The sequence below is a fragment of the Bos indicus x Bos taurus genome, chromosome 11, assembly GCF_003369695.1.
Source record: "Bos indicus x Bos taurus breed Angus x Brahman F1 hybrid chromosome 11, Bos_hybrid_MaternalHap_v2.0, whole genome shotgun sequence".
Classification (NCBI taxonomy): domain Eukaryota; kingdom Metazoa; phylum Chordata; class Mammalia; order Artiodactyla; family Bovidae; genus Bos; species Bos indicus x Bos taurus.
The window spans coordinates 1,380,350-1,396,634 of NC_040086.1; the positions used below are offsets into that span (position 1 = coordinate 1,380,350).

The 16,285-nt window shown below is 43.5% G+C and overlaps 1 protein-coding gene across 1 annotated transcript in view; it reads right to left on the bottom strand.

Moving 5' to 3' along the window:
• Positions 1–15,756, bottom strand: part of ACOXL (acyl-CoA oxidase like) — a 200,126-nt gene extending 184,370 nt beyond the window's left edge. Inside the window, exons 1-2 of the mRNA XM_027554367.1 lie at positions 15,678–15,756; positions 14,156–14,253 (exon numbers count right to left, since the gene is read on the bottom strand). Coding sequence (XP_027410168.1) covers positions 14,156–14,253; positions 15,678–15,756 — 177 coding nt within the window. The remainder of the gene's footprint in view (positions 1–14,155; positions 14,254–15,677) is intronic.
• Between the last annotated feature and the right edge of the window lie 529 nt (positions 15,757–16,285).

Genomic DNA, 16,285 nt, shown 5'->3' on the forward strand with positions numbered 1-16,285 from the left:
TTGTAAAAATAATCCAAAATCTTGAAAACAAAATGGAGTTACAGATAAATAGTCTAGAGACAAGGATTGAGAAGATGCAAGAAAAGTTTAACAAGGACCTAGAAGAAATAAAAGAGAGTCAATATATAATGAATAGTGCAATAAATGAGATCAAAAGCACTCTGGAGGGAACCAACAGTAGAAAAACTGAGGCAGAAGATAGGATAAGTGAGGTGGAAGATAGAATGGTGGAAATAAACGAAGCAGAGAGGAAAAAAGAAAAAAGAATTAAAAGAAATGAGGACAACCTCAGAGACCTCTGGGACAATGTTAAATGCCCCAACATTCGAATCATAGGAGTCCCAGAAGAAGAAGACAAAAAGAAAGACCATGAGAAAATACTTGAGGAGATAATAGTTGAAAACTTCCCTAAAATGGGGAAGGAAATAGTCATCAAAGTCCAAGAAACCCAGAGAGTCCCAAACAGGATAAACCCAAGGCGAAACACCCCAAGACACATATTAATCAAATTAATGAAGATGAAACACAAAGAACAAATATTAAAAGCAGCAAAGGAAAAACAACAAATAACTCACAAGGGGATCCCCATAAGGATAACAGCTGACCTTTCAATAGAAACTCTTCAAGCCAGAAGAGAATGGCAGGACAAACTTAAAGTGATGAAAGAGAACCCAGATTACTGAACCAACAAGGATCTCATTCAAATATGAAGGAGAAATCAAAAGCTTTACAGACAAGCAAAAGCTGAGAGAATTCAGCACCACCAAACCAGCTCTTCAACAAATGCTAAAGGATCTTCTCTAGACAGGAAACACAGAAAAGGTTTATAAACTTGAACCCAAAACAACAAAGTAAATGGCAATGGGATCATACTTATCAATAATTACCTTAAATGTAAATGGGTTGAGTGCCCCAACCAAAAGACAAAGACTGGCTGAATGGATACAAAAACAAGACCCCTATATATGCTGTCTACAAGAGACCCACCTCAAACCTAGGGACACATACAGACTGAAAGTGAAGGGCTAGAAAAAGATATTTCACACAAATGGAGACCAAAAGAAAGCAGGAGTAGCAATACTCATATCAGATAAAATAGACTTTGAAATAAAGGCCGTGAAAAGAGGCAAGGACACTACATAATGATCAAAGGATCAATCCAAGAAGAAGATATAACAATTATAAATATATATGCACCCAACATAGGAGCACCTCTATATGTAAGGCACAGGCTAACAAGTATGAAAGGGGAAGTTAACAGTAACACAATAATAGTGGGAGACTTTAATACTCCACTCACACCTATGGATAGATCAACTAAACAGAAAATTAACAAGGAAACACAAACTTTAAATGATACAATGGACCAGTTAGACCTAATTGATATCTATAGGACATTTCACCCTAAAACAATGAATTTCACCTTTTTCTAAAGCACACACAGAACCTTCTCCAGGATAGATCACATCCTGGGCCATAAAGCTAGCCTTGGTAAATTCAAAAAAATCAAAATCATCTCAAGTATCTTTTCTGATCACAATGTGGTAAGATTAGATGTCAATTACAGGAAAAAAGCTATTAAAAATACAAACATGTGGAGGCTAAACAACACACTTCTGAATAACCAACAAATCACAAAAGAAATCAAAAAAAGAAATATAAATATGCATAGAAATGAATGAAAATGAAAACACAACAATTCAAAACCTATGGGATAAAAGCAGTGCTAAGGGGAAGGCTGATAGCAATACAAGCCTACCTCAAGAAACAGAAGAGAAATCAAATATATAACCTAACTCTACACCTAAAGCAACTAGAAAAAGAAGAAATGAAGCATCCCAGGGTTAGCAGAAGGAAAGAAATGATAAAAATTAGGGCAGAAATAAATGCAAAAGAATCAAAGGAGACCATAGCCAAAATCAACAAAGCTAAAAGCTGCTTCTTTGAGAAGATAAATAAAATAGACAAATCATTAGCCAAACTCATCAATAAAAAAAAGGGAGAAGAATCAAATCAAAAAAATTAGAAATTAAAATGGAGAAATCACAACAGACAACACAGAAATACAAAGGATCATAAGGGACTACTATCAGCAATTATATGCCAATAAATTGGACAACTTGGAAGAAATGGACAAATTCTTAGAAAAGTATAACTTTCCAAAACTTAAACAGGAAGAAACAGAAAATCTTAACAGACCCATCACAAGCATGGAAATCGAAAGTGTAATCAGAAATCTTCCAACAAACAAAAGCCCAGGACCAGATGGCTTCACAGCTGAATTCTACCAAAAATTTAGAAAAGAGTTAACACCTATCCAAACATTTGGAAGAGTTTGATTTTCTGGAAGAGTTTGAAGAAACTCTTCCAGAAAATTGCAGAGGAAGGTAAACTTCCAAACTCATTCTATGAGGCCATCATCACCCTAATATCAAAACCAGACAAAGATGCTACAAAAAAACAAAACTACAGGCCAATATCACTGATGAACATAAATGCAAAAATCCTTAACAAAATTCTAGCTAACAGAATTCAACAACATATTTAAAAGATCATACATCATGACCAAGTGGACTTTATCCCAGGGATGCAAGGATTCTTCAATATTCGCAAATCAATCCATGTGATACACCACATTAACAAATTGAAATATACAAACTATACGATTATCTCAATAGATACAGAGAAAGCCTTTGACAAAATTCAACATCAGTTATGATAAAAACCCTCCAGAAAGCAGGCATAGAAGGAACATACCTCAACATAATAAAAGCCATATATGATAAACCCACAGCAAACATTATCCTCAATGGTGAAAAATTGAAAGCACTTCCCCTAAAATCAGGAACAAGACAAGGATGCCCACTCTCACCACTACTATTCAACATAGTTTTGGAAGTTTTAGCCACAGCAATCAGAGAATAAAAAGAAATAAAAGGAATCCAGATTGGAAAAAAAAAGAAGTAAAACTCTCACTGTTTGTAAATGACATGATCCTCTACATAGAAGACCCTAAAGACTCCACCAGAAACTTGCTAGAGCTAATCAATGAATATAGTAAAGTTGCAAGATAAATTAACACACAGAAATCCCTTGCATTCCTATACACTAACAATGAGAAAACAGAAAGAGAAATTAAGGAAACAATTCCATTCACCATTGCAACAAAAAGAATAAAATACTTAGGAATAAATCTACCTAAAGAAACAAAATACCTATATATATAAAACACTGATGAAAGAAATCAAAGATGACACAAATAGATGGAGAAATATACCATGTTCATGGATTGGAAGAATCAATATAGTGAAAATGAGTATACTACCCAAAGCAATCTATAGGTTCAATGCAATCCCTATCAAGCTACCAACGGTATTTTTCACAGAACTACAACAAATAAGAGAAGGCAATGGCACCCCACTCCAGTACTCTTGCCTGGAGAATCCCATGGGCAGGGGAGCCTGGTGGGCTGCAGTCCATGGAGTCACTAAGAGTCGGACATGACTGAGCGACTTCACTTTCACTTTTCACTTTCATGCATTGGAGAAGGAGATGGCAACCCACTCTAGTGTTCTTGCCTGGAGAGTCCCAGGGATGGGGGAGCCTGGTGGGCTGCCGTCTATGGGGTCACACAGAGTTGGGCACGACTGAAGTGACTTAGCGGCAGAACAAATAATTTCACAATTTGTATGGAAATACAAAAAACCTCGAATAGCCAAACCAATCTTAAGAAAGAATGGAACTGGAGGAATCAACCTGCCTAACTTCAGGCTCTACTACAAAGCAACAGTCATCAAGACAGTATGGTACTGGCACAAAGACAGTGGATCTAGAAAGCCCAGAGATAAATCCACTCACCTATGGACACTGTATCTTTGACAAAGGAGGCAAGAATATACAATGGAGAAAAGACAATCTCTTTAACAAGTGGTGCTGGGAAAACTGGTCAAACACTTGTAAAAGAATGAAACTAGAACAATTTCTAACACCATACACAAAAATAAACTCAAAATGGATTAAAGATCTAAATGTAAGACCAGAAACTATAAAACTCCTAGAGGAAAACATAGGCAAAACACTCTCTGACATAAATCATAGCAGGATCCTCTATGACCCACCTCCCAAAGTAATGGAAATAAAAGCAAAAAATAAACAAATGGGACCCAATTAAACTTAAAAGATTTTTCACAATGAAGGAAACTATAAGCAAGGTGAAAAGACAGCCTTCAGAATAGAAGAAAATAATAGCAAACAAAGCAACTGACAAAAAACTAATCTCAAAATATACAAGCAACTCCTGCAGCTCAATTACAGAAAAATAAGCGACCCAATCAAAAACTGGGCCAAAGAACTAAACAGACATTTCTCCAAAGAAGACATACAGATGGCTAACAAATACATGAAAAGATGCTCAACATCACTCATTATCAGAGAAATGCAAATCAACCAGTCACAATGGCTACTATCAAAAAGTCTACAAACAACAAATGCTGAAGAGGGTGTGAAGAAAAAGGAACCTCTGACACTGTTGGTGGGAATGCAAACAAGTACAGCCACTTGGAGAACAGTGTGGACAGTCCTTAAAAAACTGGAAATAGAACTGCTATATGACCCAGCAATCTCACTGCTGGGCATACACACCGAGGAAACCAGAATTGAAAGAGATATGTGTACCCCAATGTTCATCGCAGAATTGTTGACAATAGCCAGGACATGGAAGAAACCTAGATGTCCATTGGCAGACAAATGGATAAGAAAGCTGTGGTACATATAACCAATGGAATATTCAGTTCAGTTGCTCAGTCATGTCCGACTCTTTGCGACCCCATGAATTGCAGCACGCCAGGCCTCCCTGTCCATCACCAACTCCCGGAATTCACTCAAACTCACGTCCATCAAGTCAGTGATGCCATCCAGCCATCTCATCCTCTGTAATCCACTTCTCCTCCTGCCCCCAATCCCTCCCAGCATCAGAGTCTTTTCCAATGAGTCAACTCTTCGCATGAGGTGGCCAAAGTACTGGAGTTTCAGCTTTAGCATCATTCCTTCCAAAGAACACCAAGGACTGATCTCCTTTAGAATGGACTGGTTAGATCTCCTCCCAGTCCAAGGGACTTTCAAGAGTCTTCTCCAACACCACAGTTCAAAAGCAGCAATTCTTCAGCACTCAGCTTTCTTCACAGCCCAACTCTCACATCAATACATGACTACTGGAAAAACCACAGCCTTGACTAGACAGACCTTTGTTGGCAAAGTAATGTCTCTGCTTTTGAATATGCTATCTAGGTTGGTCATAACTTTCCTTCCAAGGAGTAAACGTCTTTTAATTTCATGGCTGCAATCACCATCTGCAGTGATTTTGAAGCCCCCAAAAATAAAATTTGACACTGTTTCTACTGTTTCCCCATCTACTTCCCATGAAGTGATGGGACCAGAAGCCATGATCTTAGTTTTCTTACTGTTGAGCTTTAAGCCAACTTTTTCACTCTCCTCTTTCACTTTCATCAAGAATACAGAATACGGAATGAAGCAGGGCAAAGGCTAATAGAGTTTTGCCAAGAGAACTCACTGGTCATAAGAAACACTCTCTTCCAACAACACAAGAGAAGACTCTACACATGGACATCACCAGATGGTCAACACTGAAATCAGATTGATTATATTCTTTGCAGCCAAAGATGGAGAAGCTCTATACAGTCAGCAAAAACAAGACCGGGAGCTGACTATGGCTCAGATCATGAACTACTTGTTGCCAAATTCCGACTTAAATCGAAGAAAACCACTAGACCATTCAGGTATGAACTAAATAAAATCCCTTATGATTATACAGTGGAAGTGAGAAAGAGATTTAAGGGACTAGATCTGATAGACAGAGTGCCTGATGAACTATGGACGGAGGTTCATTGTACATTGTACAGGAGACAAGGATCAAGACCATCCCCATGGAAAAGAAATGCAAAAAAGCAAAATGGCTCTCTGGGGAGGCCTTACAAATAGCTGTGAAAAGAAGAAAAGAGAAAAGCAAAGGAGAAAAAGATAGATATACCCATTTGAATGCAGAGTTCCAAAGAATAGCAAGGAGAGATAAGAAAGCCTCCCTCAGCGATCAATGCAAAGAAATAGAGGAAAACAACAGAATGGGGAAGATTAGGGATCTCTTCAAGAAAATTAGAGATACCAAGGGAACATTTCATGCAAAGATGGGCTCAATAAAGGACAGAAATGGTATGGACCTAACAGAAGCAGAAGATATTAAGAAGAGGTGGCAAGAATACACAGAGGAACTGTACAAAAAAGATCTTCATGACCAAGATAATCATGATGGTGTGATCACTCACCTAGAGCCAGACATCCTGGAATGTGAAGTCAAGTAGGCCTTAGAAAGTATCACTATGAACAAAGCTAGTGGAGGTGATGGAATTCCAGTTGAGCTATTTCAAATCCTAAAAGATGATGCTATGAAAGTGCTGCACTCAATATGCCAGCAAATTTGGAAAACTCAGCAGTGGCCACAGGACTGGAAAAGGTCAGTTTTCATTCCAATCCCAAAGAAAGGCAATGCCAAAGAATGCTCAAACTACTGCATAATTGCACTCATCTCACACGCTAGTAAAGTAATGCTCAAAATTCTCCAAGCCAGGCTTCAGCAATACGTGAACTGTGAACTTCCAGATGTTCAAGCTGGTTTTAGAAAAAGCAGAGAAACCAGAGATCAAATTGCCAACATCTGCTGGATCATCGAAAAAGCAAGAGAGTTCCAGAAAAACATCTATTTCTGCTTTGTTGACTATGCCAAAGCCTTTGAATGTGTGGGTGACAGTAAACTGTGGAAAATTCTGAAAGAGATGGGAATACCAGACCACCTGACCTGCCTCTTGAGAAACCTATATGCAGGTCAAGAAGCAACAGTTAGAACTGGACATAGAACAACAGACTGGCTCCAAATAGGAAAAGGAGTAGTATGTCAAGGCTGTATATTGTCGCCCTGCTTATTTAACTTATATGCAGAGTACATCATGAGAAGCGCTGGGCTGGAGGAAGCACAAGCTGGAATCAAGATTGCCGGGAGAAATATCAATAACCTCAGATATGCAGATGACACCACCCTTATGGCAGAAAGTGAAGAAGAACAAAAGAACCTCTTAATGAAAGTGAAAGAGGAGAGTGAAAAAGTTGGCTTAAAGCTCAAAATTCAGAAAACTAAGATCATGGCTTCTGGTCCCATCACTTCATGGGAAATAGATGGGGAAACAGTGGAAACAGTGTCAGACTTTATTTTTGGGGGCTCCAAAATCACTGCAGATGGTGATTGCAGCCATGAAATTAAAAGACGTTTACTCCTTGGAAGGAAAGTTATGACCAACCTAGATAGCATATTCAAAAGCAGAGATATTACTTGGCCAACAAAGGTCCATCTAGTCAAAGCTATGGTTTTTCCAGTGGATGTGAGATTTGGACTGTGAAGAAAGCTGAGCACCAAAGAATTGATGCTTTTGAACTGTGATGTTGGAGAAGACTCTTGAGAGTCCCTTGGACTGCAAGGAGATCCAATCAGTCCATTCTAAAGGAGTTCAGTCCTGGGTGTTCTCCAATACTTTGGCCACCTCATGCGAAGAGCTGACTCATTGGAAAAGACTCTGATGCTGGGAGGGATTGGGGGCAGGAGGAGAAGGGGACGACAGAGGATGAGATGGCTGGATGGCATCACCGACTTGATGGACATGAGTTTGAGTGAACTCCGGGAGTTGGTGAGGGACAGGGAGGCCTGGAGTGCTGTGATTCACGGGGTTGTAAAGAGTCGGACATGACTGAGCAACTGAACTGAAAGCCTTTCGGGAATCATTTAAAATATGTATTTATTCAGATTATCAAACAAATTTTTTCTCTTAAATTGAATATTGGGAATTCTATATACCTACAAGGAGAGGTAAATAGATGTCCTTTGTTGTCAGCCAGCAAGCAATTAAAATTTGTCATTATGACAAAGAAAGAGCAAAACTTGGATGTCATCCAAAGTATGCTGGACTTTTAGCCCAAGGTAGAAAGGAAACACAGACGTTTAAAGTCACAGTAAATTAACCCCTCAAGTTGGAATAATAGAAACAACCTCTGGTACCTCTGGTAACTCGTTAACACAGCAACTGTTGTGTCATGGTGGGTGTGAGCCTGAGGCCCAGGGCTGGGCTTTTTGCTCTCTGTTCTCATTGAAAGGTGGGAAACATGATCAAAGGATGCAGAGAAACCGAGAGTCGGTGCCCTATGCTTTGCATCAGCCGTCTGGTCCTATGCTTTGCATCAGCCGCCTGTATCAGCACCTACTAATATCTGCAGTGTTTGGAGGTCTGACACTATTGTTTTTCACTTCTGCCAACTCGTTCATCGTGGCTTACCTCCTCGTGTACTAGTGAGTTTAGATTGTGATTCCATGTTCCTTCAAACATTAGCTCTGAAAGTTGAGGTTTAATGTGTTTGTCCAAAACACAAAAGCATTTTGATGTGTTTTTTTAAAAGAAGCCAAATTTCCACTCCTCACAACAAGACCTGAAAATTCATCACGTGCTAACATGTTCAACCATTTCACTTTCAGATCAAAGTTTATGCATCCCAGATCATCATCTTTAACATGTGGAGGCAGCCATCTGCCTGCAAAAACATCAACAGTGGGACCCATTCACACTAGGCCAGAATTTCCCGAAGTGCATTCTGCAGATGTCTGTAAAAACAATATTCTCAGGGCCATGGGTCAGGAGACACTGAAAAAAGTTGGGGGCAACACAGTGAGGGTAATACAGCCCACATGAATATACCCTGGGGAAAGCGGCTGGCAGATTTCAACAGCAAGTATGAGAAACATTAGCCCAAAGCCAGTTTTCAGGGGGACTTACCTGGTGGTCCAGTGGTTAAGACTCTGTGCTCCCAATGCAGGGGGCCCAGGTTTGATCCTGGATCAGGGAACTAGAAAGAGTTCACATGCTGCAAATAAGACCCAGTGCAGCCAAATAAATGAATACTTAAAAAAAAAAAGAAAAACAGTTTTCAGGAAACAAGCCTGACTTGCTGCAACTAAGACCTGGCACAGCCAAACAAACAAATAAAAATAAGTATTTCTTTTTTTAAAAAAAGGATTAGATGTAGACTTGCTTTTACTCATTCTCTTCAGGTTGGGCTTTTGACTCAGAATTTGTCTTTTCATCAATTCCGGAACACTTTTAACCAAGATTTCTGTTATTACATCCTCCCTTTACTTCTCTGTATTCACTATTTCTGGCACACCGATTAAACAATAGTGTGAATTTCTCACTTGTTCCTATATGTTTCTTAACACCTCTTATGTATTTTCCACATCTTTGTCTCCGTAGAACTTCTCATTTACTAATTTTCTCTTTAGTTGTATCTACTTAACTGATCTTTTGAGCTTCAATTTCCAATTATTATATTTTTCATTTCTAAGAGTTCTATTTATTTTTAGTGTTCTTGGTTGGTTCTGATACCCTCTTATTCCTTGGTCATCGTTTTAATACCTTATTTTGTTTATGTATACACTTCATTTTTGGCACCTATATACATCTGCAGTGTTTGTAGGTCTGACACTATTGTTTTCACTTCTGCCAGCTCGTTCATCGTGGCTTACCTCCTCGTGTGCTAGCGAGTTTAGACTGTGATTCCATGTTCCTTCAAACATTAGCTCTGAAAGTTGAGCTTTAATGTGTTTTCTCCAGAGATGTTGGATTGATTTCCAGGGCCTGGGGTGTGTTCTTAACCTAGGATAACCTTCAACTAAGTCAGGATTATAGTTATGGGAACTCTACCCCTGGGTCCCATTTGGGTTTTCTGGCCCCTCCATCATATCCGAGGTCAAGACAGGAAATGTCCTTGTCATTCCCATCATTTTCTTTTAATTTTTAAACAGTCTTTTGGCCAAGTCTCACAGCATGTGGGGACTTAGTTCCTGACCAGAAGCTGAACCCCTGCCCCCTGCACTGGACCACCAAGCAAGTCCCTACCTTGGTTCTGCTTCTCATTAACAATGTCACCCTGCCGGGTCCCAGTTTTACAGACAATTTTCAATCCAACGCCTGATCCTACATCAGCCATGCGTTTTGGATCCCATGCCCTGCGCCTGGGAACACTGGGATGAGCAGACACCTCCAGGGCATCATTGGTTTCCATTTACACTATTTCCCTGGAGTGAAGTTTCCTTAACGCTTCACCTCGTGTTATCTGTCAGTGTTGCAAAGCATTTTTTAAAAAAGAGATGCTTTACATTTTATCCACCATGTTGTTGTTGTTCAGTCACTAAGTCATGTCTGACTCTTTGTGACCCCATGGACTGCAGCATGCCAGGCTTCTCTGTCCTTCATTATCTCCCAGAGTTTGCTCAAACTCACGTCCATTGAGTCGGTGATGCCATCCAACCATCTCATCCTCTGCTGCCCTCTTCTTCTCCTGCCTTAAATCTTTCCCAACATCAGGGTCTTTTCTAATGAGTCGGCACTTCACATCAGGTGGCCAAAGTGTTGGAGCTTCAGCTTCAGCATCAGTCCTTCCAGTGAATATTCGGGACTGATTTCCTTTACGATGGACTGGTTGGATCTCCTTGCTGTCCAAGGGACTCTCAAGAGTCTTCTCCAGCACCACAGCATAGATGTCCACTACTTTCTGGAAGGGCTACGTGAAGTTTCTTATCTACTCTGCACCTGAGAAAAATTTTGTTTTCTGAAGAGAACACACTCCCTGTAAAGAGAGCATTTAGGCCTGGGCACTCTTAGAGTCTGAGCACTGGATCTCATTTGGCCATCAGCTAGGTAGGGCTGGCCAGCTGGCTGCCCATTTATATAAATATTCTGTTGAAGCCAGCCATGCTCAGTTATTGGTAGACTATCTGCGACTACTCTTGATCCACAACAGCAGAGCTGAGTAGTTGTGACAGGGACCACAAGGCCTTCAAAGTCTAAAATAGTAATCATCTGGCCCTTTGCAGAAAGGTCTACCAACCCTAGAACTTGAAAATGTCTGGAAAGAAAACATTTCCTCTATTATGTTTTCCCAACCTGTGAAACAGGCATGTCTGTCATTTCTGCTGCTCTCCTATCCCTTAGCTATGAAGGATAATTGCCAAGAAGGTGATTATTTCAACATCTTTGAAAATCCAAGCTGAAACTCTTTGTAAAAACCAAGGTCCTTTATTGTTTTAAGCAGAATCTTGGGAAAAACTAGTGAGTTTCAAAAAGCGTAGGATTATTTTAAATTTTGACATAAGAGACTCGTGACATAGTCAGAATGAGCTTTGATTTAAAACTTTGAGAATTAATCCCCAAAAGTGGTCCTGTCTGGCTAGCCTTCTGATTTTCCCTCACCCAACCTGAGTGCCAGGGGAGTGCTTGGAGCAATCTGATCCTCCAGATCTGCGATCCCCAACCTTTTTGGTCCCAAGGAATGGTTTCCTGGAAGACGATTTTTCCACGGATGGAGGTGGGAGGTAGTTTCGGGATGACTCATGCACATTAATTGTGCACTTTATTTCTCTTATTATTACATGAGCTCTACCTCAGACCGTCAGGCATCAGATTCTGGAGGCTGGGGACCCCCTACTGCAGATCAAGGGTGTGGAACACATGCTCAGGAAGGGTTACTGCAGCTGGAGGATGCAGTGCCCTTTCCAGAGGGGCATCACAGAGCAGAGGAGCAGAGCCATGGTCACCAGTGAGCAAGACCCATCTTTACCATCCCAGGAGCCAGGGATGGTCCCAGTGGGACTTTCTGGCCTCTAACATTGTAGCAAAGGAACGCACAGCCTCAGTGTTGGCAGAGGGTCTGACCTTTGTCAAGAGGAGATAACGTGATAACCTTTACTGTCTATCATGACTGTGGCAGTCTGTAGGAAAGGGAAATCCTGAGTGCTTGTGGGCAGCATCAATGTAGTGGTTATTATCAAAGGGTTAAGTTCTGTTTCCAGCTAGATCTATGGCATCTGAACAAACAGCAACCAAACAAAAACCCATTTGCACAGATCCTATAGAGGCGTGATTTCTTATTAGACCAACAGAAAAATGGACAGAAGTTATAGATCTTTCTAGAAACATCTGAGAAGCCCAGCCTGATGCTGCGTGAGTGCTCAGTCACTTCAGTCCTGTCTAACTCTTTGTTACCCTATAGATGGTATGGCCCATCAGGCTCCTCCATCCATGGGATTCTCCAGGCAAGTATACTGGAGTGGAGTGGAGGCCAGTGATTCCAGATCTGCTAGGAGTCCGGGGTAGCTAGCATCAAGAGGCAGAGATCCCCGGCTCCTTGCGGAGCAGAGGATGCATAGCAGCCAGGGGAGGACTAAACGTGAGAAGTTCCTGAGCAGCCAGTTTTGCCCATGGTGCGCTGGACCACTGCCTGGCCTTGGAGGAAGGCACAGCAAGACAGTCACACGGGGACAGGAGTGTCCCTGCGCCACAAACAACAAGACCCCCCTGATCTCTTTTCCATTCACTTAACTGTCACCTACTGAGGGCCTCCCAGGGCTCTGTGCTGTAGGAGACTATACAGGGTCCTCAGGCATGGCCCAGGGGTCCCTGCTGTCAGAGGGAATGCAGCTGCCCTGGGAGTACCTGTGGAGGGGGCACTCAGCTGAGAGTCTCTGACTCTGGCCTCCTACTCTCTGTTTAAATATCACAACATACAATTCATCTTTTAATTCACATTTTACTTCTTTATCTCTTCTCTGTTTCCTTCAAGAGTATCAGCTCCAGGAGACAGGGATTTTTGTCTGTTTTGTTCAAGGCTGTATTCCCAGTGACTAGAACAGGGCTTGCCATACAGCAGGTCCTCAACAAAAATGCTGAAAGAGTGAATGAATGAATGTGTGTGTGTGCTCAGTCATGTCCAGCTCTTTGCGGCCCCATGGACTGTAGCCCGCCAAGCGCCTCTATCCTTGGGATTCTCCAGGCAAGAACACTGGAGTGGGTTGCCATGCTCTCCTCCGGGCAATCTACCCTACCCAGGGATTGAACTCGTGTTTCCTGCATTGGCGGGCGGGTTCTTTACCACTAGCGCCACCTGGGATGATTCCTAAATAAAGATTGCATGAATGGACCCAAAGAAATCTTTTAGAAGCCTGTCATTCATTCCAACTTGTTTCTGCCACCATCTTCAACTAATCAGCTGCCATACGCTGAGACCAGATGCTACCACCTGGACCGAGGGCCCATCAAGCTGAGCCTGAACTCCTGAGTGCAGAGGCCCCCTCAGTCCCCTGGAAAGTTCCCCGGCAGCCCATGAACCACAGGGCAGGAGTCCTGGGCAAACTAGAGGGAGAAGCTGCACACAGGACAGCTCCCCCTGGATCTCACATAGGACAGGCCCCCTGGATTTTACAGAGGCTGACTCCTGGGTGTGCCTGACCACAGTCACCCTGCCTGCTCCTTCCCTCCCAGAGGGCCCCCTGCCTTGGCCGGAAGCATCCCATCTCACAGGCCCAGCACCTCAGCTCCCCTCAGAAGAGCCGCTTTCCATTGCAGAGCGTGTGCTCCTCCCATAGACTGTGAGGGACGTCTGTCATGGCACCCCAAGGTCCAAGAGGGAAGAGGCATGGATATGAGGGGCGCCAGTCTCCTTGAGCAGAGGCACTTTCAGTGCCACTTTCCTCGCAGATGAGAACTGGTATTTTACAAAACGCAGTCGAGTGGGTTTATACAGGCTTGGGGGGACAGAGGACCCCAGAAACACTTTTGCTGTTTCTTCCCCACATGTCCTAAAGACACCGACTCACCCACCCTGTGTGGGTGAGTCCTCATCTCATCTTTTGTAGACAACAAGAACATCTTTCACACACCTCATTTAGGTACCCCGCAGGTGGAGTTTACTCTCTGCATTTTACAGATGAAGAACCTGAGGCTCAGAGAGGTCAGACAACCTGCCTTATGTCAGACACCCCAGGATCAGCGGGGGACCCCTGCTTGGCCTCAAGCCAGGCTGCAGGAGGCAATGCCACCTGGGCTGCTAAGAAAGAAAAAAAACAAGCTTCTCTTTGGAGGGGTAAGAGTGAGGTGAGAGGAAAGGGGGTCCCAGAGTAGAGAAAACTCGGCCAGAAGCCACAGCATCACCTACACGCCCAGACCACACACACACCTGCCGGGACAATGGCTCCTGGGGCACAGCCCCTTACCTGCCTCTCACAACTCAGAGCTGTAAAGAGGAGGGCTGTCACAGTCTTGTGGCTTGTGGTGACCCGGTTTTCAAAGTCACACTCTTCTTTCCCCAAGACTATATGAACAAAGAAAGCGCCAGAGCTTCGTGACTCACAGAAACCTGCAACCCTGCATGTAAAGAACCCAGAAAATAGTTCAAAAGGCGACGTTTTCAACTAGTTCATTTACGTCTGGAGAGGATTCTTGGTCCCAAGGAAACCGAGCTCATTGCCGAGTCACCATGAGTGTCCTAACTCCCTCATCACCGGGGTGCAGAAATGACCCCAGCTCGGAGGCCATATCCTGGCACTCAGAACATCCAGCAGGTTGAGGGCCATACCTGGGCTTAGAGCCGTCACTGTATGTTGTATGAAATCATGAAGGATGTTTTCTTCCCAGGAAAGTGCTAATGCAGGACAAGGGAATGGAGCCGGCAGGGACATAGGAAGAACTCAGCCACCTGCCAGCTCGAGGGTCTGGGGCCCAAAGTACTTGTTTCCTGAAAGGAAGGTTCTCTGACCCCGCCCCCAGGGAGACTGATGCAGGGCAGCCAGGGTGGAGTCTGAGACGCTGATGCAAATAATAATATCAACAATGTTATAAGACTAGCAGCTCAGCACCATGGCCTTCCCCGTCAGCCGTGCCATGATCACAACACCGTGGGGAGGCGGCATTTATAATTCTTTAATAGTTTTATTTATTCACTTTTAAGTTTTTTAATGCAGACCACTTTTTTTTAAAGTCTTTATTATTGAATCTGTTACAGCGGTGTTTGTGTTTTGGTTTTCTGCCCTCGAGGTATGTGGGATCCTAGCTCCCTGATCAGGGATTGAACCTGCACCCCTTGGATTGGAAGGTGAGGTCTTAACCACTGGATAGCCAGGGAAGCCTTTGAAACTATAATTTATTAACATGTTTATTATGACTTTAGTGTGCCTCCCTGGTGTCTCAAACAGTAAAGAATCCGCCTGCAAGGCAGGAGACCCAGTTTCAATCCCTTGGTCGAGAAAATCCCTTGGAGAAGGGAATGGCTACCCACTCCAGTATTCTTGCCTGGAGAATTCCATGGACAGAGGAGCCTGGAGGGCTACAGTCTATGAGATAGCAAAGAGTCGGACAACTCAGCAGCTAACACACACACACACTATGATTTTAACACCTCTCCCCCATGCTAACTTGGGAAAGCCAGAGAGTCACTTCAGAAATGTTTATCTGGGCCTCCACTCACTTCCTAAGGAGGATGGTTACAGACTTGCTGGAGGTCACTATCCCAGAGTGGCAGGGATGGGCTCTCGGTGCCTTTCGCCCTTCCTTCTTGCTCACTCTGCCCCTAGAGATGTCATCACCCCCTCCTCCTGCCTGCTGCACCCTCTAGCCACAGCCCAGCCCCACCTGGAGGGACATCCAAGTTTCAGCCGGGGTGAGAGAGGTTCATTTTGCAACAAGCATGAAACCAACCATAGAATCAAACAACTTTTCATCTTGCTGATACCTACCAACCTGAGCCCACAAATATCATGCCTATTCTGCCACCGAGGGGCAGCCCCTTCACCCCCTCGGAGCTTTCTGTGGCTTCCATGGCCTCCAGCTAGCCTTCAGAGCCCACAGGTGGCCTTAGAGGAGGTCTACCCGCTGCAGCCCACTTTCCCAAGGCGAGCAACGCCCACCTGCACACTTGAGTGCCCCAAACCCTTCTTGCTGTGGGAAAGTTTGCTTTTTCTGCCAGGCTCAGAATCTCTCTCACCCAGAAGCACAGTGCCCCTGGCCGCAGGCTGACCCCCACACAGGGTGGTCAGTGCACAGATGGGGTCCTGGGGGCAGCTGGTACCCATGTGGTAGATGCCAGGATCCCATGCCCTGTCTTCGGCCCGCAGTGCTGGTGAGAGAAAGGGGCGAGAGCCCTGCTGCAGGGAGATGGATCAACATCAGCGCATCCCATGCTCTGTGGAGAGCTTGGGGCCCGCCCACGCTGCTCGTCTCAACCACTTCCCAAGCGCCTCTCCAGCAGCAATGGAGATCTTCTTCATGGACACTTAAGAACTTGGAAGGCTGAGCTGTTTTCCCAGTAGGTCTGTCTCCTATATACAAATCTAACCTGCTGGACAAAT